The 23,835-nt window shown below is 48.7% G+C and overlaps 1 protein-coding gene across 6 annotated transcripts in view; it reads right to left on the bottom strand.

The window, feature by feature from the left end:
• Nucleotides 1-257: 257 nt before the first annotated feature.
• The window catches only part of TCOF1 (treacle ribosome biogenesis factor 1), a 402,392-nt gene continuing 378,814 nt past the window's right edge, over nucleotides 258-23,835 (bottom strand). For 5 of the 6 annotated variants that reach the window (XM_078653591.1, XM_078653592.1, XM_078653595.1 and 2 more), the window contains 4 exons: nucleotides 17,996-18,451; nucleotides 16,846-16,961; nucleotides 16,698-16,742; nucleotides 258-1,459 (listed from right to left, as the gene is read on the bottom strand). In XM_078653591.1, coding sequence (XP_078509717.1) covers nucleotides 16,716-16,742; nucleotides 16,846-16,961; nucleotides 17,996-18,451 — 599 coding nt within the window. In that variant the 3' untranslated portion in view covers nucleotides 258-1,459; nucleotides 16,698-16,715. The remainder of the gene's footprint in view (nucleotides 1,460-16,697; nucleotides 16,743-16,845; nucleotides 16,962-17,995; nucleotides 18,452-23,835) is intronic. The other variant, XM_078653593.1, reaches the window with a different exon arrangement.

The raw sequence follows: 23,835 nt of genomic DNA, 5'->3' as shown, positions 1-23,835 counted from the left end.
GTATATAGAAAATACCCCAATAGGTTAAGTGGGTATCAGAGATTTCTTCACACATTGTATCATGATTTCTTTTCTGCATGTACAGAGGTCCCATTACAGTGCTTCAACACAAAAACAGAACACAGACAAAGGGGTGAGCAAGGAGCATAACAGAGCAGAAAGGGACCCTCAATGGACATGCAGTTTAAGGGAAACAGATTTAACTAGTAATTTTTTTAACTACTGCATGCTGGCCATCACACCAGTAAAATTAGGAATGCATGGAAAAGAACATTTATTTTAGGACACATTTAAGCAACTTATAGCAATCACAAGTAATACAGTAATATTTATAGAACTTAATAAGCTCTTTACCATAGGTCAGGCAGGTGGTCTTTCTACAGAAATCCAAACATCTGAAAGATTACAGTGTTCAATTTGCATAACCCGCAGGCAGTCAGTTAACTTGGATATTCTCTATTCTTGAATGAATTTTTCACGTTTTTAGGAGCCCCTGGAATTTCCTTTATTATCAAAATGTTACTGCTATTAGTGTGTTTGGCAAACAGACAAATAAGACAAGATTTCAGTATTGAACAGGGCAATATAAATTCCAACTAAGACCGATTTCACAGATATTACTTAACAGAAAGTTAAGAACTTATTTTTGTTATTTTTTTCTTTTACCTTATAAAATGATGACACTGCTCTGTAATGATAAAAATACCGGAAATGATTCAATTAATGATAACACAAAAAGCCACCCCTATAAAACACATACAATAGATACTTCCAGAAAATGTGGAAGATGCTCTTAAAAAATATATAGAGGTTTTTATTTTTATACATATTTATGGGATAGGTGCGAGGTAGAAAGTACTTCTCACAGTTTAACCCACTTTCGATAAACCACAGCTGCCAGGCTATTCATACCACTGATCAGCACATTGAAGACAACGCCAATCGCACCAGGTTAAAAAAAAAAACAACAAAAACAGATGTGTAAAGGGAAACGTCCAGTCACGACTACTGTTCCAGGGACATCATTTAAAAGAAAGTAAAGAACAACACGTTTTCAATTCCTTTTCATAGTGTTCCAAACACCTTCTGTTGAAAAATGTTCAATTTCCTCTTAGAAAACTGAGAAAACCCCTCCTGAACGCAAGGTTTAAAAATTAACTCTCCATTGTCCTTTTGATTAATTTGTTCATTTCGAAACTGATCCTTTGAATTTATAACATTTCAGAAGCAGGAGTAAGTAAGGAGAGGGTTTGAAGGTAGGCGTGACGGAGGGTAAGACCTCGGAGGTAAACTCGTGATGCAAGATTTCCAAAAATATTGATACATTTTGCAAACCATGCACTTGAAGTCAGGATTTCTTATGAATTATTCTGTGGGAATAAAGGATCGGGTTAAGATCCCCATATGCTAGTCCCTCCCAGGGTGGGATTCCATCTTCCTTCTGATGTATGTGTTCACGCTGCAACAAAAGAAGAAATCATGCTATAAAAAGGAAAACAGGCAAGCCTTGTAAATTTCATACTGCAGTTAAGACAAAATGTATGCGATTTCTGGCTGTTCTGAATAAGCAATAGCAGAATCTGCACATGGTAGTGCACATATTTTAACACAGGCCCTCAGATAGTTGCTAAAGATGCAGCCCTTCAACAGTTGTTTGCCCACCCACCTCTCACTCACTCACTCTGTGACTAGTCTGTGGGAGGCCATAATTACCAGAGAAGCCTTAGTGGTGGCCATGTAGTTGTGGTGCACCCTGGAAAGACATTCCCAAAGTGCATGACAAAAAAGACAACCAGAAAACAGACCCAGTAGATAAGGGTAGCTAAAAGAAGATATTATTCTTCGGATAGTGGAAGTGCTTCCTGAAAGGCCAGGATGGCGAAAGATAAGGGCACAGTGAGAGCAATGCCAAAAACACTGCAGGTAACCTCAGGAAAGGACTGAAAGGAACTACTGACACCACTCAGAGAATGGGAACCATGTGGCTATGCATACATAAGAGACCCTGGTGGAGATGCAGGGCAGCACTTATTTCTGGCAGCCCAAGTGAGGGACCGAAAGAGGATCCAAACAGAAGAAGCTTCTGTCTTTATTGGACAGCATGAAGACTTACCAGAAATCCACGACATGGTGATGGTGAACATGCGAAAAGGATTATGTTGCTTACCTAGTAAGCATCTGTTCTTGGCATGTAGAGCTGTAGATTCACCTGCTTTGCATACTCCTGCCATCTAGTGTTGGGTCTGGATGTTTGAAAGTTGTTTTTCTCGAAGAAGCCTTTCAAGTCACAAGGTAAGGGGACTCCTCCTTTCGGTGATCGTGCACATGGGCATCACCTCCATTGTTAGATTGTTTTCCAGGAAGAGGGTGAGAATGGAGTAAGTGAGTGTAGTAAAGAGATGTCCATGCGCATGTAATGTAAATAATGTGAACTGCAACAACTACAGGTGTCCGGAGAGGTGGGAGGGTGCATGTGAATCTACAGTTCTACATGTCAAGAACAGATGCTTACTGGATAAGTAAAATCCGTTTGAGGCATGGGTGCTGTAGATACACATGCTTTGCATATACTATAGCAGTATTATTCCAAAGTGGTGGCTAACCAGTACATGTTGCAGTTGTCTGAAAAAGTGTCTATCACTGCTTACCCCACATTGGCTTGTTGGCATGCTAATACATCTACAGAATAGTGTTTGGTAAATGTGTGTGGTGTATACCATGTTGCTGCCTTACAGATGTCGGCTATAGGAATGTTACCTAAAAAGGCCATCGATGCCCCTATTTTGCGATTGGAATGCGCTTTAGGGGGTACAGATAAAGTTATGTTTAATTTTTCATATCAAGTTTGAATGCATTTAACAATCCATCTTGAAATGCCAGATTTGGAGATAGGATTGCCCTCGTGAGGTGGTGAAAATGCAACAAACATTTGCTTTGTTTTACGAAAATCTTATGTCTTTTCGAAATTATACAATAACACTCATCCGACATGAAATGTGTGAAGGAGCTTGTTCTGCTACAGAATTAGTTGGAGGGAAGAATACAGGTAACAACTGACTGGTTAAGATGAAAAGGAGAAACTACTTTAGGAATGAATTTTGGGTTGGTGTGAAGAACTACCCTATCTTTATGAAGCCGAAAGGTGGGTTCCTCTAAGGTTAATGCAGCTCACCAACTCTCCTTATTGGAGAGGAAGGCAACCTTCCATAAAAGGAAATGTAAAGGACAATTGTGTAATAGTTCATAGGGTGGACCAATGCGTCTTGTAAGTACAATGTTGAGATTCCATACCGGTGCTGGGGGTATTCTAGGTGGTATTACTCTTTTTGACCCTTCCATAAAGACTTTAATCACAAGGACTTTGAAAAAACATAAATGAGGTCTGTTTTGCAAATATGTAGTTACTGCTGCAAGGTGTAATCGAATAGTTGTGTAAGCTAGATTAGCTTGCTGTAGGTGCAGAAGGTAATGTTTTGAACAGATGCATCTAGAGGATTAATTTTATTACAATCAATAACAAATTGTTTCCATTTTGCTGCATAACAAGCCCTGGTAGTCTGCTTCCCTGCTTCTTTTAGAATAGTCATACAATTTGGTGGCAAATTTAAGTATCCAAACTATGACCTCAGGAGCCAAATCACTAAATTGAGCTCCTTGGGGTTTGGTTGCAGATTTCTCCACGGTTCTGAGTGGGTAGGCTGGAATTGTGGTGGAGCTTTTGATGTGGAATTGCTGAGCATTCTAAAAGTGTGGTGTACCACAGGCAAGTGTGGGAGCTATCAAAATCAGTGGAAGCAATGTTTGCCTGAGTTTCGAACCAGAAACAGAAGGAGTGGGGGTGGTGGAAAAGCGTAGTCAAATATCCTTGACCAATTGACCCATAGGGCATTGCCTTTGGAGCGAGGGTGTGGGAACCAGGAGGTGAAGTTTGGGCATTTTGCTTTGTCCACTGTGGTGGACAGATCTATTTGTGGAAATCCCCATTTTTTAAAGCATGGAAGGAGAACTTGGGGATGAAGTTCCCACTTGTGCATTTGTTGCCTCCTTATGCTGAGGAGGTATGGCAATTTGATCGTTGACTCCTGGAAGGTGTTCTGCCAGAAGATTAATTCTGTGATTAATTGCCCAGCTCCAAATGGTCAGAGAGGCGTGACAGCTGGAGTGTGTGTGTGTGTCCCTTTGTTTTTGTACATAGCTGTAATACTGTCTGTGAGGACTAGGACAACTTTGCTTGTGAGATGAGACTGAAAAGCTTTCAGTGCTAGAAATACTGCTATAAGATCTACATAGTTGATGTGAAGATATTTCCGCTTGTTGTCCCAGAGACCCTGAATTGTGCAGATGGGCACCCCAACCTGTGAGAAATGAGTCTACTGATAGCACAATCTGTGGAACAGGGTCGGTGAACGGCTGCCCTGTTGATAAATGTTGTGGGTTCCCACCACTGCAGAGAGCGATAGGTGCGGTTGTCCAACATTGGATCTGTTAATTGACCCTGTGGCTGATTCTACTGATGTGCTAAGCATTCCTGTACAGGACACATGTGCAGTCTTGCATGGGACCATTGCAATGCAGGTCGCCATCATTCCTAACAGTTGCATAAAAGTCTTGGCTGGTAAGGTTTGATTGGCTTGAAACTGTAATAACAGTTTGAATATTGCGAATTCTGGCTGCACTGGGAGAGGCTAGAGCCGTGGGAGTGTTGAGTCGCTCCCAGGTAGGATTGTATTTGTAAAGGCTGTAGATTAGACCTGTGTGTGGACCGTGAAGCCTTAAAAGGTGGAGTAGGTTTAGCATGGTCTGAGTGTGTTTTAGACACTTCTGCTGTGTGCTGGCTTTGATGAGCGAGTTGTCTAAGTAAAGAAGACGTGGATGTATTGTCTTCTGAGATGAGCTGCCACTACTGCTAGACATTTGGTAAACACTCTGGGAGTAGTAGTTACTCCGAATGGGAGTGCTTTGAACCGATATGTTTGCCTGCTATCAGAAATCTGAGATATCTGCGATGAACTGGAATGTGAAAATATGTGTCTTTTAAGTCTAGTGTGAATACAAAATTGCTTTGTTGTAAAAGTGGAAGCACCTGTTGGAGCGTTACCATATGGCAGTGTTCTGCCAATATCTACTAGTTTAACACTCGGAGATCCAAAATTGGTCTTAAGTCCTTTTTGGGGATTAGAAAGTAGAGAGTACACTCCTGAACCTTGGTACTGTAATGGAACTGGTTTTACGGCTCCCTTTTCCAAGAGAGATTGCACCTCCTGTTTGGGCAACTGCAAGGGGTCTGATGACAGTTTGTGCGTGCAAGGTGGAATATTTGGAGGATTAGTGGTAAGCTCCAGGCAATAACCATGTTGGATATGATAGATTACCCATTTGCCGGATGTTATGGATTGCCAAATGGAGAGAAACTGTAGAAGCCTTCCCCCGACAGGTGTTAAATAATTGGGGGGAAATATGGGCAAGTCACTGTTTGTTGGGAGAAGTGGAGTTATGCGCTGTGGCACCGCTACCCCTACCTTTGGAATGGTTTCCTCTATACCCTCCTCTATAAAAACCTCTAGAGGGTGAGAATTAGGTGTTGCCTCTAACAGAGGAAGCATTTGGGTCTGATGGTGTGGTTGGAACCCTCCTCTGTAAATTGAGCAGGGAAAGGAGCCTGTTTGATGGGGACTGGACAGCTCCCATGGACTTTGCCACTTCAGAGTCTCTTGATTTTTTCTAAAGCCTGATTGACTTTTGGACCAAACAGGTGTTGCTTGTCAAAAGGGGTGTTTAAAATAGATTGCTGAACCTCAGGTTTAAATCCTGAAATCCTTAGCCATGCATGCCTTCCAAGGAGAATTCTGGCCTTTATCTCCCTAGCTGCGGTGTCAGCAGCATCTAGAGCACATCTGATGGAAGAATTAGAAATTAGCTTTTCCTCCTGAACTAACCCCTGTGCTTTAGTTTTGTGTTTGTCTGGGAGATATTGAAGCAGTTGCTTCATCTCATCCCAGTGTGCCCTGTCATACCTAGCTAGTAGGCGTGTGTTTATATGCGCCAGTGGTTAGCGGATTGAGCAGCTACTTGTTTTCCGGATGCATCTGTCAGCTTAGACTCTTTGCCTGGGGGAGGTGCATAACCAGAGTTTTGTGAATTTGCTCCCTTACGAGCATTGGACACCACTAACGAGTCGAGAGACAACTGTCCTTTAATAAAAGCAGGATCAGATAATGATGGTTTGTTCTTATCCATTCTGGGGTTAAAATACGTGCTCGCACGGGGTCTTTAAATTTGTCGTCTGCATGTCTCATCATGCCTTTTAACATAGGGAGAGTTTGGCTTGACCTATGTGTGGATCCTAATGTTGCAAATAAAAAAATCTTCCTCCAAAGATTCTTTATGTGGTGCAACCCCATGATACTCTGCTGCTCTAGCAATAAGCTCTTGATAAGCCACATTATCGTCCGGTGTTGATGGCTTTGCAGGGTATAGATCCGGATTATCTAATGGAGGGTCAATGGTGTAATCATTTCATGGATCTACTGGCAAATGTGTGTGTTAGTCATCAATATTATCCCCTTTAGGTTGTGTATGGGGATATCCTTGAGGTGTTACTTATGTGTAAAGGATCCAGAATTGGCAGAATGGTGAAGGGGATTGTGGGGTAGGACAAGCACGGCTGGTAGCCATGTCTTTTTTCTTTAGAGTAATCTTATGGGCTGGGTCCTCTGAAGGAAGTTTTCGTTTGGCTGGTGTTTTAACCAAAATGTGTCCTGTATCAGAATTGATGTACATTTTCTTTTGTTTAGGATCCAATTTGTCTTTAAAAAGTCTTTAGAGGTTTTCTTTCAATTGTGGCACCGTAGGCTTTGGTGTCAAGATAGTCTTTGCTTTGGAAGTGGTAGATTTTGGCTACGAAGCATTCTTTTGGTCTTTTGGAGCGGAGGGTTTCTGCTCTGAACCAGATTTGTCCTTCAGAACAGAGGGTTTTGGATCGGAGGATGTTTTCGGCCGACTCAGTCCCGAGACAGAAGGCCTAACGCACAAGTTACTACTTGTGTAACGATATATCTGTAAGAGACATTAGTGATAGATTCCTTACCTTAGAATATCCCCAGGCGTCAGACTGGATCCGGAATTTTTTTGTGTAGCAGTACCCTTGCGCGTCGGTAAGCATCGTCTGCGGCTCCGCCTCCGTGGGCGCCGTGATGACGTCTTCGGAGTACTTAGACACCGCCTCCGCGTGCTGACGTCAGTTCTTAGACACAGCTTTTCCGCGCCAGAAGCGCTGAGCCATGTTAAAAACCAACACTGGACCATTGAAACTAGGGCCCTGAAAGGGGATAACCCTAACCCTAGATATCGGTTCGCAGAACGGGGAGGATGGGTGGGTCGGTAAGGAATCCATCACTAACTAATGTCTCTTACAGATATATCGTTACACAAGTAGTAACTTGTGCATCTGAAAGAGACACGTTAGTGATAGATTCCTTACCTTAGAATAGATACCCCAGCAATACCAACCCCGGTGGTGGGTCTGCGAACCAATAATCACACCAGAAAGTCCTGGAGGACACAACAGCCAAAGAAGCCATCCCTCTGGACTTGACTGTCCAGGCAATAGTGTCTTGCAAACGTGTGCAGCGAGGCCCACGTAGCTGCCTGGCAAATGTCCTGCCAGGGCACTCCCCGGCCCAGGACAGTTGTAGTCGCCGTGGTTCGGGTGGAATGAGACCGCAATCCAACAGGGGGCTCCTTCTTAGCCAAGGAGTAACATGCCTGGATACACAAGATGATCCACCGAGAGATGGTCCTCTTGTGCACCGCTTTCCCCTTCTTAGCGCCCACGTAACCAACAAAGAGTTGGTCATCCACCCGGAACTGGCGTGTGCAATCCAAATAGAATGAAAGCGCACGTTTTGGGTCCAGACGGTGGAGACGCTCTTCCTCTTTAGAGGGATGCGGTGGCGGAAAGAAGGTGGGCAAGGTGATAGACTGCCCGATGTGGAAGGCCGTGACAACCTTGGGCAGGAAAGATGGCTTAGTACGCAACACAACCTTGTCCGGATGGACAGAAAGGAAAGGAGGAGTACATGAAAGGGCCTGGAGCACACTCACTCTCCTGGCAGAGGTGATGGCAACCAGGAAAGCAGTCTTCAGAGTAAGAAGGCGGAGAGGACAGTTGTGAAATGGCTCAAAGGGAGCGCACATCAGAAATGTGAGAACAAGGTTCAAGTCCCACTGAGGTATCACAAACGGAACAGGAGGGAACGTGTGTGTGATGTCCTTCAGAAAGCGATTTACAATAGGGGACTTGAACAAAGAAGGTTGATCAGGCAGCCTTAGAAATGCTGAAAGGGCAGAAAGGTAGCCCTTGATAGTGCCCAGAGCAGAGCCCTGCTGGGCAAGAGAAAGAAGGAAGAGAAGAACCTCAGAGAGAGGGGCAGCAAGAGGATCCACAGCCTTTGCTGTGCACCATGCCACAAATCTGTTCCAACTGCAGGCGTATACCGACTTTGTGGAGGGATGCCTGGCTGCCAGAATGACATTACAGACTTCGGGAGGCAAGTCAAATGGCCTCAACTGTCGCCGCTCAATCTCCAAGCATGGAGGTGCAGACTGGACAGGTTCAGGTGGAGGACCGTCCCCTGCTGCTGCGACAGAAGGTCCTCCCGAAGAGGCAGACGAACCGGGGGATCGACTGACATACTGAGTAGCTCTGGATACCAGTACCTTCGTGCCCAGTCCGGAGCCACAAGGATGACTTGGGCCCGGTCGCGCTTGATCTTCTTCAGCACTCTGGGCTGAAGTGGTATAGGTGGAAAGGCGTACAACAGACCGCAACTTCACTCGCGACGAAAAGCGTCTCCGAGCGAGTGCCGCCTCGGAAATTCCAACGCGCAGAACTGAGGACATTGCGCGTTCTCTTCGGTGGCAAATAGATCTAACCAAGGCTCTCCCCACTGCTGAAAGAGGCCTTGCGCCACGTCCGAGTTCAGACGCCATTCGTGATCCATCATGCACTGACGGCTGAGCTCGTCCGCCCTGGCATTCAGAGAACCTGCCAGGTGTTGAGCCACCAGGGTCACGCCCTGGCATTCCAGCCACTGCCAGAGGCGCAGAGCCTCCTAGCAAAGGTTCCACGACCCCACCCCGCCTTGCTTGTTGCAGTACCACATGGCGGTGGTGTTGTCCGTGAACACCTGCACTACACTCCCCGGACAGAGGGGAGGAATGCCTTCAGTGCTAGACGAATCGCCCGCAACTCCAAAAGGTTGATATGGAGCCGTGCCTCCGCCGGAGACCAGAGGCCTCTGATCTCCACCTCTCCCATGTGGCCTCCCCAGCCCTGGAGGGACGCGTCCATCACAACTACGTGCTCCGGTTGGGGAAGGGAGAGGGATCTGCCGCTGATCCAATCGCGGTCCGTGAGCCACCACTGCAGCTGTCTCGCAGTGCCCTCCGAGATCAGGACGTGGTCGGACAGGTTGCCCTGATGCTGGGCCCACTGAAACTTCAGGTCCCACTGCAGAGCCCGCATCCGCCACCTGGCGTGATGCACCAGTAGGATGCAGGAGGCCATCAGTCCCAGAAGCCGCAGCGTCAACCTGACCGAGACCCGGGATAAAGGCTGAAAGAGTGGAATCAGAGCCTGAATATCCCGGACCCGCTGTTCGGGAGGATAAACCCGAAACTGCGCTGAGTCCAGCACCGCTCCGATGAAGAGGAGCTTCTGAGAGTCAAGTCAAGTCAAGTCAAAATTTATATAGCGCACTACATACCCAGAGGGTCTCAAGGCGCTTAAGGAAGGGGGGAGGTTTATTTATCTAATATCCAGGTTTTAAGCTGTTTTCTGAAGGCTAGGTGGTTTTGAGTGAGGCGGAGGTGGATGGGAAGGGAATTCCAGGTTTTGGCCGCTAAGTAGGAGAAGGATCTTCCCCCCCATGGTGGCTTTGTGGATGCGCGGGACGGCTGCGAGGGCTTGGTTGGTCAAACGTAGCTGGCGGGTGGGAGTGTAAAAGGAAAGGCGCGTGTTGAGACAATCCGGTCCAAGTTCGTAGAGGGCTTTGTGTGCGTGGGTGAGGAGACGGAACGTTATCCTTTTGTTGATGGGGAGCCAGTGCAGGTCTTTCAGGTGACCGGAGATGTGGTCTTTGCGAGGGATGTCTAGTATGAGTCTGGCTGAAGCATTTTGGATGCGTTGGAGTTTTTTCTGCAGTTTTGCGGAGGTGCCGGCGTAAAGGGTGTTTCCGTAGTCCAGACGGCTAGTAATCAGTGCGTGGGTGACCGTTTTTCTTGTTTCGGTGGGGATCCAGCGAAATGTTTTTTTGAGCATGCGTAGGATGTTGAAGCAAGATGATGAGACGGCGTTGACTTGTCTGGTCATCGAGAGTGAGGAGTCCAGGATGATGCCCAGGTTCCGTGCGTGGTCCGTCGGTATGGGGGCTTGTCCTAGGGCCGTTGGCCACCAAGAGTTGTCCCAGGTTGAAGGGGATGCACCTTAGATGAGGACTTCCGTTTTGTCCGAGTCCAGTTGAAAAGGTTATTCGGAGGAGGTACAGGTTTGGAGGTGAGTGGGGTGGACTGGTTCACGGGTTGGTTGTCAAAGCTGTTATGAATGTCGGTGATTTTGTCATGGAAGAATGAGGCGAGGGAGTCGCAGAGGGCTTGAGAGGGGGTGATGTCGTTTGAGTTGGCGGTGGGGTTGGTGAATTCTTTGATGATGTTGAAAAGTTCCTTGCTGTTGCGAGCGTTGTTGTCTAGTCGGTCTTTGAATGCTGATTTCTTGGCTTTCCGGATTAGTTGGTGGTGTTTGCGGGTGGCGTTTTTGAAGGCGGCTTGGGTGATAGTGTTTGGGTCTTTTTTCCAAGTTTTCTCAAGGGAGCGACAGAGCTTCTTGGATTTCTTAAGGTCATCGTTGAACCAGGGGGCGTTCTTGCTTCCTTGCTTGATTTGATGTTTTTTCAGGGGTGCTAGTTTGTCGTCGGTTTGGGTTAGCCATTGTGTGAGGTTGATGGCGGCTTGGTTCGGGTTCGTTGAATAGGCAGGGGTTTTTTGAAGAAGCGAGGAGGAGATCTGGTCGATGGTGATTTTGTTCCAATTTCTTCGCAGAGTTGGTTGAGGGTGGTTGTGGATCGTGGTCTTGTTGTAAATGAAGTGGATGCAACTGTGGTCCGTCCAGTGGAGGGGTGTGGTGTGAGTGAAGGAGATATGCTTGCTGGAAGTGAAGATAGGGTCGAGTGTGTGTCCTGCGTAATGTGTGGGGGTGTTGACAAGTTGTTTGAGTCAGAGATTGGTGAGATTGTCCAGAAGGGTGGTAGTGTTAGTGTCGTTGCTCTTTTCCAAATGGAAATTGAGGTCTCCCAATAGAATGTAGTCCTCGGAGGGGAGGGCGTGTGGGGTGATGAAGTCAGTGATGTCTTCGCTGAATTTTGTACGGGGTCCTGGTGGCCTGTAAATGAGGGTGCCTCTGAGTGTGGTCTTGGGGTCGGTGCGGATCTGGAAGTGAAGGTGTTCGGCGATGGCGAGGTTATCTTCTTAACTGGTTGAGACGCGGATGGTGTTCTTGTGGACGATGGCGATGCCTCCTCCTGTTTGGATGGTGCGGTCCTTACGGATGATCTTGTAGCCGTCCGGGATGGCTATGGTGATGTCTGGAGCTGAAGATGCATTCATCCAGGTTTCTGTTAGGAAGGCGATGTCCGGAGAAGTGGCGTCGAGTAGATTCCAAAGGTCGATGGCGTGTTTGTGAACCGAGCGGGTGTTGAGAAGGATGCATTTAAGGTGGTTGGTGTTGAATCTTTGTTTGGTGTTTGTGGGTTTGGTGTGGGTCTTGATGCAGGAGAATTTGCAGGAGTGGCAGGTGAAGGGTCCATGGGTGTGTCCTGGTGCTGCTTGGGTGCAGTTAGGGAGACGGCCGGGGTTAAGTGCTAGGAGGGTGGAGGCGTCGCAAGTAATGCGGGAGGGGTGGGTGAAGCGGAGGCCAGGGGGTCTGGCGCTGGGCGCGGTCCAGGCGCGGACAGGCGTAGACGGGCTTACCTTTGGCGCACCTTCGGCGCGACCGCAGCGCGTGGACGCTGCGCGTTGGGTCATCTGTCATAAATGGATAGTGGAGGGGGGAGGGGCGAGGGAGGGGCAGCTGGGAGGCCGAGGGCGGGGTGTAGGTCCGAGCGAGGAGGCACCACAACAAACGTGAAAATGGCTGCTAGCAAAATAACCAAGTTGGATTGGGCAGTACTACGCTATGCAAGCATTCATTCACAAACACTTTAATAAATAAATTAATCAAGGCACAATGCGGACTCGCTGATTGCGCGCTTCACCTATGTCACTTTCTACAATCCGGCAGCAACAGACAGCAACAAGCGTGTTCGAGTGAAAATTACTTCAATTACTCGATTCTGCAGCGCGGCGAATTAATGGCAGCCTGGTTTAAAGTGCGAGCAATGCGAGGTGGAAGCAAGCAATGAATGAAGCACAGATTGAAAGTATGAGCAATGCGAGGCACAAATCACTATGAATGCCAGGCGCTACGATGCCAAAGCAATTAATGCAGTACAGTTTAAAAGTAGGAGCAATGCGAGGCACAAGTCGCTATGAAAGCCAAGCGCTACGATACCACTGCAGTCGGACGAGCAGACTTGCTTCCTCTGCTCGTTATGAGAGGGGCACAGGTGTGACTTCGGCACATTGAGGGAGAACCCCAGCTGGTGCAGGAGGTCTGCCGTTGTCTGGAGGTGGCTGACGACTGTTTGGGGCGAGCCCGCCTTCAACAACCAGTCGTCGAGGTAGGGGAAAACTGAAAACCCTAACCTGCGCAGATGAGCTGCGACCACCGCCATCACCTTTGTGAACACCCGTGGGGCGCTGGTAAGGCCGAAGGGGAGCACGGTAAACTGAAAGTGCTCGTGGCCAACCGTGAACCGAAGGTAGCGCCAGTGGGCCGGCAGGACGGGGATGTGGAAATAAGCGTCCTGCAAGTCCAACGCTACCATCCAGTCGCCTGGGTCCAGGGCAGCTAAGACCTGAGCCAGTGTCAGCATTTTGAACTTCTCCTTCGGAGGAAGCCGTTGACGTTCCTTAGGTCCAAGATAGGGCGTAGGCCCCCTTTGCCCTTCTTGGGTACCAGAAAGTAGTGGGAGTAGCAACCACACCCTACTTCTGACCCAGGAACGAGCTCGATGGCCCCCTTGGCCAAGAGGGCCATAACTTCCTCCTGCAGAGGCCGCAAATGATCCCCCGATACGTGGTGGTTCTGCGGTGGCTTGGCTGGAGGAGTCGCCTCGAAGGGGAGGGAGTAGCCCCTTCGGACGATTTGCAGCACCCACCTGTCCGACGTGACAGTGCGCCAGTGGAGGAGGTGATGGCGAACCCTGCCCCCCACTGGCGTCACATGGGCCTGAAAGCACGGACTAGGAGGGTTTTGAGGCGGATGCTGTGGGGGAAGATGTGGACTGACCTCGCCGTTGTCTCCGACCGCCGCCACCGCGTTGGGTATTACCTTGCGGAGCATGGCTGGCAGCACGTGTGGGTACACCCCTTCCGTGGCCGCGAAAGGAGTGAATGGCAGCCGATTGCTGGCGCGGGGCCGAGAGGCCCAAGGACTTAGCCCTGGAGTCCTTAAAGCACTCAAGCGCATGGTCTGCCTTGTCGCAAAAAAGCCGACTGCCATCAAACGGCATGTCCACGAGTGTGTTCTGGACATCTGCCGAGAAGTTGGCGGATCTCAACCAGGCGGTGCGACGAATCGCCACCGTCGTTGCCATCGCTCTGCCCAGAGAGTCGGTGGTATCCAGTCCACAACGGATAGAATAACGTGCCGCATCTCGGCCTTCCACAAGGGCTTGGCCGAGTTTAACCCGTACCTCCAACGGGCATTCTGGCAGCACGTCCGCGACCGTATCCCACAGAGAGTGGGTGTAGCGGCCCAAGAGGCATGCGGTGTTGGAAGACCGCAGTCCCAGACTCCGGGAGAAGAATACCTTTTTGCCGTATTGCTCATACCTCTTGGATTCCCTGTCAGGCGGAGCCGACGGGAATGCGGTCTGGGAATTGGAGGCCTGGATCACCAGGATCTCAGGGGTGGGGTGGGTGGACAGGAAACATGGGTCGCCCGAGGCCGGGCGGTGGCGTCTGGCCACGTTCCTATCTACAGGCGAACCTGTAGTGGGCCTGGACCAAGTGCCCAAAAGAACGTCAGTTAAGGCCTCGTTAAATGGCAGCAGAGGCTCGGCCAAGCTTGACTGCGGTTTAAGGACCTCAGTGAGGAGGTTAGTCCTCACGGCTGCGACGGGGAGCTCTTGGCCGCCCTCGTCAACACCACACTGTAGGTTGCCCCCTCCTCCGTAGCCACGGTAGGAGGTGAGACAAAGCCAGTGTCTGGCGAAGTGTCCAGACCGCTGGCATCCCCAAGTCCACCTGTCCAGTCCTCCTGGGACTGACATTCACGTGTCAGAGGGTCCTCAGACCCCTCCCAATTCTCCTCATCATCCATCTCCTGGTACTCAGGGTTATCAAATGATGGGGCCGGTTCATGGAAAGTGAACTCTCGGAACGGCGCCGCTCCGGAGCTGGAACCAGGTCGAGGGAGGCATCGGGGACGGCGCCGCCCGAGGACGGCGACGGGGGTGACACCTGAGGGACCGGCGCCTGGGAGGTCGTCAAGTCCACCGGCGACGATCCGGATCCGCTAGGACCCTCAGAAGGGTCCGCTGGGCCCGAAGGCGCCGCGGAGCCCGTCGGAGGAGTGAGGGAACCGCTCGATCTCCTCCGGCGTCGCGCGCGGCCCAGGGACCGGAGGGTATGGGGCCGGACGCGACACCTGCGACGACGGAACCGCGCTGCCACTTGAACCCCGGCCGCGAGCGTCGGGGGGGGGGGGGGGGGGGGTGGAAGTCGGAAGAGCGATGACGTCTCTTCGACTTCTTGTGCTTACCTGACGACTTCGACCCTGAGGAGTGATGTCGACTCCCGGAGCTCCGATGGCTCCTCTCCCGCGACCGGTTCCTCGACCTACGTCCGGACCGAGACTGTTCCTGGCGTGGGGCCGACTGCCGGAGTTCGAGCCGCTTGCGGGACCGCTCCCGCCTAGCCTTCGAAGTCAGGGCCCGGCAGTCGGAACAGGTCTTGTCCTCGTGGTCGGCGCCGAGAAAGTGGAGACACCGACGGTGAGGGTCGGTGACCAACATCAGTCGGTCGCAATCCTCACAGGGCTTGAAACCTGGCATCCCTACCGGCACCGTTCGGAGTCAAAGACTTCAAAAAAGAATGATCAAAAGAGATCAAAAAGTTTAGTCAAAAAAGACTAAGGTACCACTTTTTCCGGATCTGCGCTGCAGGCGCGGAAAAAAGAAGAACTGACGTCAGCACGTGGAGGCGGCATCTAAGTACTCTGACGACGTCATCACGGCGCCCACGACGGACGCGGAGCCGCAGATGACGCCTACCGACGCGCAAGGGTACTGCAACGCAAAAAAGTCTGGATCCAGTCTGACGCCTTGGGATATTCTAAGGTAAAGAATCTATCACGAACGTGTCTCTTTCAGATGATTTGTTTCGGTGCAGAGCCAGAGGGCGAGGTGTCAGTAACATTGTCTTGGTGCCGACCTTGGCCAGAAGGCAGAGGTGGTGTGTAGCCTTATGCCTTTTGGAAGAGGTTTGGGGGCAGCGGGGGGTTAAAAGGTCTTCAGACTTTGACTTCAAGTCTATCTCGAGTTCAGAATCAGACTCTGGAACACAGAGGGCCTCTTCTTCTGCTGCCGAAGCTTCAACATCTTCATGCTCTGATTCTTCGCCGAAGATATCTGGAGTGTGTTAAATGCTTTGGTGTTCAATTTCTTGTCATCGAGCCTACCACAGAGTTTTCTTCGGCCGAAATGACTTACAGGCGTCACAGTCTTCCTCCTTGTGCTCCAGTGAGAGGCACAAGTTACAAACTTGATGCAGGTCGGTGCAAGGGTACTTGGCGTGGCACAGAGGACCGAATTGGAATGGGTTCATCCCATCGGTGGAAGGGTGGACAGATGCAGCTGGGCCCGAAGGCCACCCGCGAGATTTCTGACCGAAGAAGGAGCGCTTCCTGATCAACTGAATATCCGGGGAAGAGGGCAATGCATACGAGAACAATACAGTCGAGTGTAGAGTGGATTGGAAGGGCACCCGAAGAACTGCTTCAAACTGGAGTGCAGCAAAACCGTCCGAACCTGATGGCGGAAAAAACAATCTAACAATGGAGTCGATGCCCATGCGTACAATCTCTGAATGGAGGAGGCCCCTTACCTTGTGACTGGAAAGACATTGTCAAAGAAAAACAACTAGCAAACATACGGACCCAACACTAGATGGGAGGAGTATGCAAAGCATGTGTATCTAGAGAACACATGCCTCGAACATTGAATTTTCGCTTGTCTTAAACTGAACTTCCAAAGCTGTGTCGCACTAGAATCATAAAGGTGACGCTGGCCTTGCCCAGAACCATCAAAAGATCAATATAAATCACCTAAAAAATAACCATCTAGCAGGCGGAAGTAAATCTTTGAAGGAAACACTTCTCCAGTAACTGCAGAAACAATTTGCTTCTCTACTTATCCTTGGACCTGGTTGTTAATGTTTCCAAAATAAGATTTACAACAGCCTTGTCTACCATATGAGAAATTGGCCAAGGCGATTCGGTCTACAAGCAGGAAGTCTGAAGGGGAAACTGGTGGGCCTACCTTCTGCTCAGCAGTCCCTCACTCCACCTTCTCAGTTTTCTTTTTCTGAGGAAAACAAAAAATATATAAGAGTTGAAAGGGATCAGGGTAGAAGAATAAATGAGGAGAATCCATTTATCTGGAAAGGGAGTAGGAACAGAGTACATACCTTTTTTTTCTTCTTCAGAATAGAGCTAGAGTCTTTCGGGGAGGGGTTGCCCTCAACACCTCTTGCCTCTTGGTGTGGGGTTGTCATGATAATATTTTTGCTTTTCAGTTTCTTTTCTGTAAAAGAAGGCGACAAAGAAACAAATCTGAAAAAAAGTACAAGAAAGGTACCTGAAGCACAAAAGAGGACCAGGCGAAAGTGGGGATGCGTACAAAAGAGAGAGGATGGCAGCGGGATAAAGAAACACAGTTATTTTGCATGGAATGAAGCAGATGGAAAAAGAAAATCAGTGAAGTTGGAAGTTTATCCCAGTAATCAACCTGTACAAGGTTTCAGGAGTGGGAGAGTAAAGTCCTGTGCACTAGGTTATATGTGCTAGGGCCTCACACATAAATTAAGAGTTACCGGAGCTCTGAAATATGGTTTATCAATAGAGATGCGTGCCAGTTTTCTATTACTAAAAACACAACAGTAATGCATGTCAAGCCCATTAGCAAGGCTGTGCATGGGCTAGAGTGCCTAACTAGGAGAGGGCACTGCAAGTCAGGAGTGAGGTGCAGTGACAAGCCTGTGCGCGGTATTCACAAGGTGGCTGATGTAAGAGCTTTCATGTCAAAATGTAAACGCACCAACAGTGCTGCGTGAGAAATCTGTATAGATCCGAGTTCTGTTTTAAGTAAGGCTTGAAGACCATTAGTAGTGTCCTTGTTATTCTCAGACATTGATAAAGTGGCTAGTGCATGGTAGAACTGATGTACATTAGGAGAGGGGTGTGCAAGTCTGCTTATTAATAAACAGCGGGCTGCAGTTTTCAACTTGGGAGCACTCAGAGGAGAATGCAGGAAAGAGGTGTTAGTAAATGTGTTAATTGGACTCACCAAGGAAAGACCCAGCAGTAGTGTAGGCCAGTTCTAAGGGACTTTAATATAGATGTGCATTCTAAACCCCGAGAAGGAAGTGCTGCAAATGTGTACTGCAGTGCTTTGCGAGGTGTGAGGCAGGAGCTTTGGAGCAGCAGGTCAGGACAGGGACGTTTACATTATGGGTATGAACATGAACATGTTGCTGTAGTTAAAGATATACCGGCACTATTAGAATGGGCAAGTATGCGTTACTAAAGGGATTTAAAGGGTGCGGATATCCAATTTACTTTTATTCACTTTCTTCTTGATCTTCTCTTTTGCAGTCACTGGGCTGCCATCGCCAGACGCCAACTTCAACTTCTTGGATTTAATTTTTTTCTTGCCCTCCTTGTCCATGGCCTTTACTTTCCGCTTTATGGCTTTTTTTGCTAGAATCTTTCTGGCTTCCTCGTCGGAGGATGAGGCATCCCCAGCGGCAGTAGAGTGCTTGGATTTGGCAGCTGTTGTGGTCTCGTCTTCACTTTCACTTGCCACACTCTTTTCATCAGGCTCTTCCAAAGACAGTAAGTTGGTTGCAGACTTTCCCATTATGTTGTTACTATTCTGTGTGAGCGCGTTATCCTTCTTGGCTGAAGAGCCTTTTGGGGTTTTCTCGGACGATGCTTTCTTTGTGGAACCGTCCTTTTCTTCAGCAAAACCTTTCTTGTCTTTCTTTTTCTCCTTAGAAGGAATTGATTTGCTTGCTGCAGAAAGACCGCAAAACAGAAAAGCTGAAAGAAGGCAACACTGGCGCATTTAAAGAAAAATTGTTCAAGGTACTGAATGTTACGCATATTAGTAGCCACTTCATCTACCATTTCCTCGCCTCTAATCAAAGGAGTGAAACTCATCAGAACAGTAAGGTCAGAGGAAGCCCGGCGCTAGCAAATGGCTCTCACCACTTTGACGCCTTGTGCCAGCTAAAGTCCAAGCGATGCCCCCTGCCACCTTGCATGGAAAATGCTACCCAGTTGTTACATCAATCAGTAAGTAGGAAGCTAGTAGTGGTTGAGAACAGAAAGCCAGAGTTTTTGACAGACTAGTGAGTGAAGAACAACTCACTTACCTTCAGTAAAGCGTTATCTGACCATCTAGCCGCAGATTCCTGACCTTAGAATATCCCCAGGCATCTGACTGGATCGGGCAGATTATCGAGCAGAGCCCCCCTGCATGCTGGCAGGTGGTGTCACTGAGCTCCGCGTTGGCTCCACCAGAACAGACGTGGGCGTTACCTAAATAAGTGCTACCTCGGAACGCTGACAACTGTTACTTTTGTGACTTTCCACAGCAGAAGCATGAAGTCACAATGAGTGCTGAAAACTGGTGTGACAAATTAAGACACTAAGAAGGGTGTTCTCTACACTGTAATCGTTTCGCAGAGCGGGGAGGATCAGTAAGGGATCTGCAGCCAGATAGAGTCTCTACCAGCTAAAGCGTTATCGAAGGTAAATAACTTGTCTATTTGATAGAGACTTCTAGCCACAGACCCATACCTTAGACTAGATACCAATGCAATATCTCTGGAGGTGGGACTGCGAAGCCAATTAAATCAGAAAGCCCTGCAAGACCGAACGGGCGCAATACATGTCAGGATGGACGGCACTGTCCAGGCAGTAGTGTTTGGTGAACCTGCACAGTGAAGCCCACGGACGTCCAGGACCAGACTGCTGCATGCGAATTCAATGGTCACAACCATGGCTCTGTTGAAGTGAGCTTACAAGCCCTCAGGGGGTTGATTCTTGGCCAATGCATAGCAAATCTTAATGCAGAGAATGATCCACATCGAGATGGTGCTTTTCTGCACTGTCTTCCTTTTTTTCCGTCCTACATAGCCCATGAAGAGTTAACTGTCCACTCTGAATTCTTTTGTGCAGCAAAAGGAAGAATGACTATTCTCTTTTTGGGTCCAGACGGTGGAGTCTCTCGTCTTTGGGAGGAGGAGGCTCGAATGGTGCTCACATGAGAAAGGAGAGGACCAGGTTGAAGTTCCACTGAGGCAAGATGAATGACGCAGAGGGAAACGTATGCTGCAGGCCTTTAAGGAACCTAGCCACAACAGGTGACTTAAAGAGAGGAGGTTGATCCTGCAACCAAAAAAATACTGAGGTGGCAGAAAGGTCACCCTTAACAGAACCCAGAGCCTAGCTGTGATGGGCCAAAGACAACACAAACTAAATAAAGAACCTCGGATAAAGGTGCAGAAAGGGGGTGGGCGTCAATGTTGCAGGAGGCACGCCATGACACAAACTTGCTACAACATCACAAGGCATCTTTGTGGAGGGAAACCTGGCTCCCAGAACAACATTACAGACTTCAGGAGAAAGGTCAAAAGCGGTCAATTGCCGCCGCTCAACCTCTTCATGAAAATGGAGCGTATGCAGATTAGAGTACAGAACCTTACCCTGTTGCTGCGTCAGAAGATCCTCTAGAAGGGGCAGCCTGACTGGAGGACCAATGATCACCCAGAAAAGCTTGAGATACCAGGGTCTCTGTGCCTAATCTGGAGCCACAAGAATGACTTTGGCTCTGTTGTAATGTATCTCCTTGAGAACTATGCTCAGGAGCAGTATTGGTGGAAAGGCATAAAGGATGCCAGAGCTACACTCAAGAAAATAAGTTTTTGTGAGTGAGCATCTCCTTGGAAACTCCAGCTTACAAAACGGCTGACACTGCGCGTCTTTGCAGTGGCAAACAGATCTAACCAAGTTTCTCCCCACTGCTGAAAGAAACTTGCACCACCTCTGAAAGGAGAGGCCATTTGTGATCCGTTAGTCATCTTCGGCTGAGTTTGTCTGCTGTGGCGTTCAGAGAGCCCACCAGGGAAATGTCTCAACTTTCCAGAGGCTCAGAGCCTCTAAATAGAAGGTCCCTGACCCCACCCAGCCCTCTATTTTACAATAACATGGCGGTGGTGTTGCTGATGAACACCCGCACCAGCCTTCTTTAGATCAAAGGAAGAAAGGCCTACAAAGCCAAGCGAATTGCCCAGAGCTCCAACAGGATGATGTGGAGCTCAGACTCCACCCGAGACCAGGGTCCTCTGAATTCCACTCTCCCAGATGGCCAGCCCAGGAGTGACTTGCCTGTCACTACAGTCCGCTCTGGTTGAGGAAGAGAGACGTGATCTGCCACTGACCCAATCACGGTTCCTTGGCCCCCACTGAAGATCTTCTGCAGTACCCTCCGAGATCTGACCCATGTTGGAGAGCTTTTACTGATGCTTACCCATTGGGACTGTGGTCCCACTGTATAGCCCACATATGCCAACAGGCATGAGCAACCAACAGGATGCAGGAGGCCCAACAGCCTCAGAGTCAGTGTCCAGGATGAAGGCTGAAACATCATAATCAGCTGGAATATCCTGGACTTGCTCAGGAGGATAGACCCAAAAGTACGAGTTACTTACCTTCTGTAACGATATATCTGGTAGAGACGTTGTCTAGCCGCAGATTCCTTAACTTAGAATATCCGCAGGCTGGATCCGGAATTTCTTTTGCAGCAACACCTCTGCGTGCCGGGGGACGGCACCACAAGACCCCGCCCCGACATCGTCCTCGTACGGGACGTCAGTGAGGCCATATAAGTTCCTCCCTGACGCTGAGTTCTGTTTTCTTTGGAGAAACTTTTCCGTGGCACAACACGGAGCCACCAACAAAACTGTGAAACTATGGGAACAGTGTGCGAAAGATGAAAAATCCATAAAACAAAGAAGGTGGATTGTGTAAAACACCATCATAAATGACAGTATCAGTCACGGTCTACATATAAGTCAAAAGGCAAAAGTGGAACAAAGCTGTGAGAAAGAACCTCGCAAAGCAAAGCGTAGACCCTTCCTAAAGTCTTGTTCCAGGACCGCAGACACTAATCGCCATCCTTCTAGAGAATCACGCTGTTTCACCTGCCAACCGATCTGTAATCTGCCTTGAAAAAGCCTAGGGCCATTTGGCCACTAGGGCGAAAAACGTGTCGGCTGTTTTCTTTCATATATGGAATGATAAATAAAAACCACGCATGGAAAACTTTAAAAGAACGTTTGAGAATTCACTTTTCTTTGGATCAACATTGTAAGAGGGCACAATCCTCCATCTTGCACTATACCTTCCCAAAGTGCGAGCAACAAGGGAAGAATATCTCAACAGACAAAGATACACTATTACCATGTAGAACAGTGTCATCCAATAAGGATAGAGCACAGAAAGAGCAACAATCCACCGCAAGAAGGATGAAAAGACTGGCACTTCCCCTATATTAAAGGAAGGCTGAAGCACAGCTCAACAGATCTCTAAAGAAGAAGACTATAGAGGACACATTATTAACTATACAATAAACAAATTATTATTATTATTACTATAGAGGACACAGAGCTCCGAGTCAATGGAGAAGGCGGAAGGGAGGGAAGGTGGCAGGAGAAGAAGAATATCCTGATGAAGGTTAATCAAAAGGTACCATCTTACACGAAAGAAGCTACCTGGAGGGAGTCAGCCGCATATGGCAATTGCTTAAGGGGTGCAACAATGTGAGCACCCCTGAAAGAAAACCAATGGCAACTGAAAGGAGGCAAGTGGAGAAGCCCACCTGGCAAGGTCCTCGCAGGACGCGGAGGATTAGTGGGCGGTACCGAATCTGCGGCTAGACAACGTCTCTACCAGATACATAGTTACCGAAGGTAAGTAACTCGTACATCTGATAGAGACATCTAGCCGCAGATTCCTTAACTTAGAATATATACCACAGCCTTACCCCAAGGGGGGTTATGGGTCTGTGATAGTACAGAAAATGCCCGAAGCACTGAGCTGGCAACAGAGTGACGGTCTATGGGGAAGGCTGTGTCGGAACAGCCACACAGCAACCTAAAGAGCTCGGGAGAGCAAAAGACAAGGCATCACAAACTGCAAGAATGGCGCAACACCATACCCGTATGAGTTGAGTATGAGATGCAGAAACGGCACTAGCCATATCCCAGAACAGAGAGTCCAGAATGAAGGGAGGAAGGACTACTCCCAACTCAGTGGTGCACTAAGTGGACACCAACCAACGCTAGAGGATAACATGAAGAGATGTAACTAGAGCCTAACAGGCTAGCCCACGCAAGGGAGGCCGGAGAGGCCAGATCCAGGAGCGAAGGGCAAGAGGCAGGAACTCAGCACCGCCTCAGAGGTACAGGCGGGAACAAAAGACACGCCCAAGTGCACACCTAGTCACCAAAGGGGGCGACAGGGGTGAACAGCATCATGCTGATGCGGACCAAAACTAAACATACACAGAGTAGACAGTCAGGGAGATAACAAGGTGCCGTAGTTAAAATGAGCATGGGACTGCCCAACCAGGCAGCATGAAGGCCAAGATGAGAACTCACTCACGAAATACAGGGATGCAGGGTGCAGCACCTGGGACAACCTGCATCAGAGTAGCTGTCCTACAGGCACAGCAGACTTGGAGTAGGGTGACACCCAATGAGAAAGACACATTTGAAGGGAGTGGCAGCAGAGGCACCAAAAGCGCCAATAAGAGGTGTGAAGAGGAACAGGCATAACGTTTGAAAGAACCTCAAATCTCCAAACCACCTCCTCCGACTGTGAGGGGAAAAGCAACCCCCCACAGAAGAGAGAGTGGGACCGTTTAGAACATGAATACCAAGAAAGGAGTAGCGTGAAGCTGGGGTACCACCCCAGAAAGTGGAACGCAAGGAGCCCTTATTGCTGAAGATGCAGGAAAAAGGAACGAAGTGCACTTACACGTACTGAAAAGAGACACTGCTGTGCAGAACAAGGCAAGCTCGAGTACAGCACTGATATACTCATTGGAACACAGAGACATAGGACCAGACCTCTCAGCAGCGAAGAGAGGTGGAGATGTAGAAAAAAGGGATATGACTATATATCTAAATATATCTATATATCTAAATATATCTATATATCTAAATATATCTATATCTATATATCTAAATATATCTACATCTATATATCAAAAGGGGACGAGCCGCGACCACGCGACCACGCAACATGGGTGCCAGGGAGGAACCCACCTAGTGCATTCATGGATTGCACCGCCCACGTAAAGGAAGTGTGGGTCTGCGAAGCTGGGATTT

The sequence above is a fragment of the Lissotriton helveticus genome, chromosome 7 (genome assembly GCF_964261635.1).
Source record: "Lissotriton helveticus chromosome 7, aLisHel1.1, whole genome shotgun sequence".
Lineage (NCBI taxonomy): Eukaryota > Metazoa > Chordata > Amphibia > Caudata > Salamandridae > Lissotriton > Lissotriton helveticus.
The sequence above is the reverse complement of the archived record's forward strand: the minus strand, read 5'-3'. Positions and strand labels throughout refer to the sequence as shown.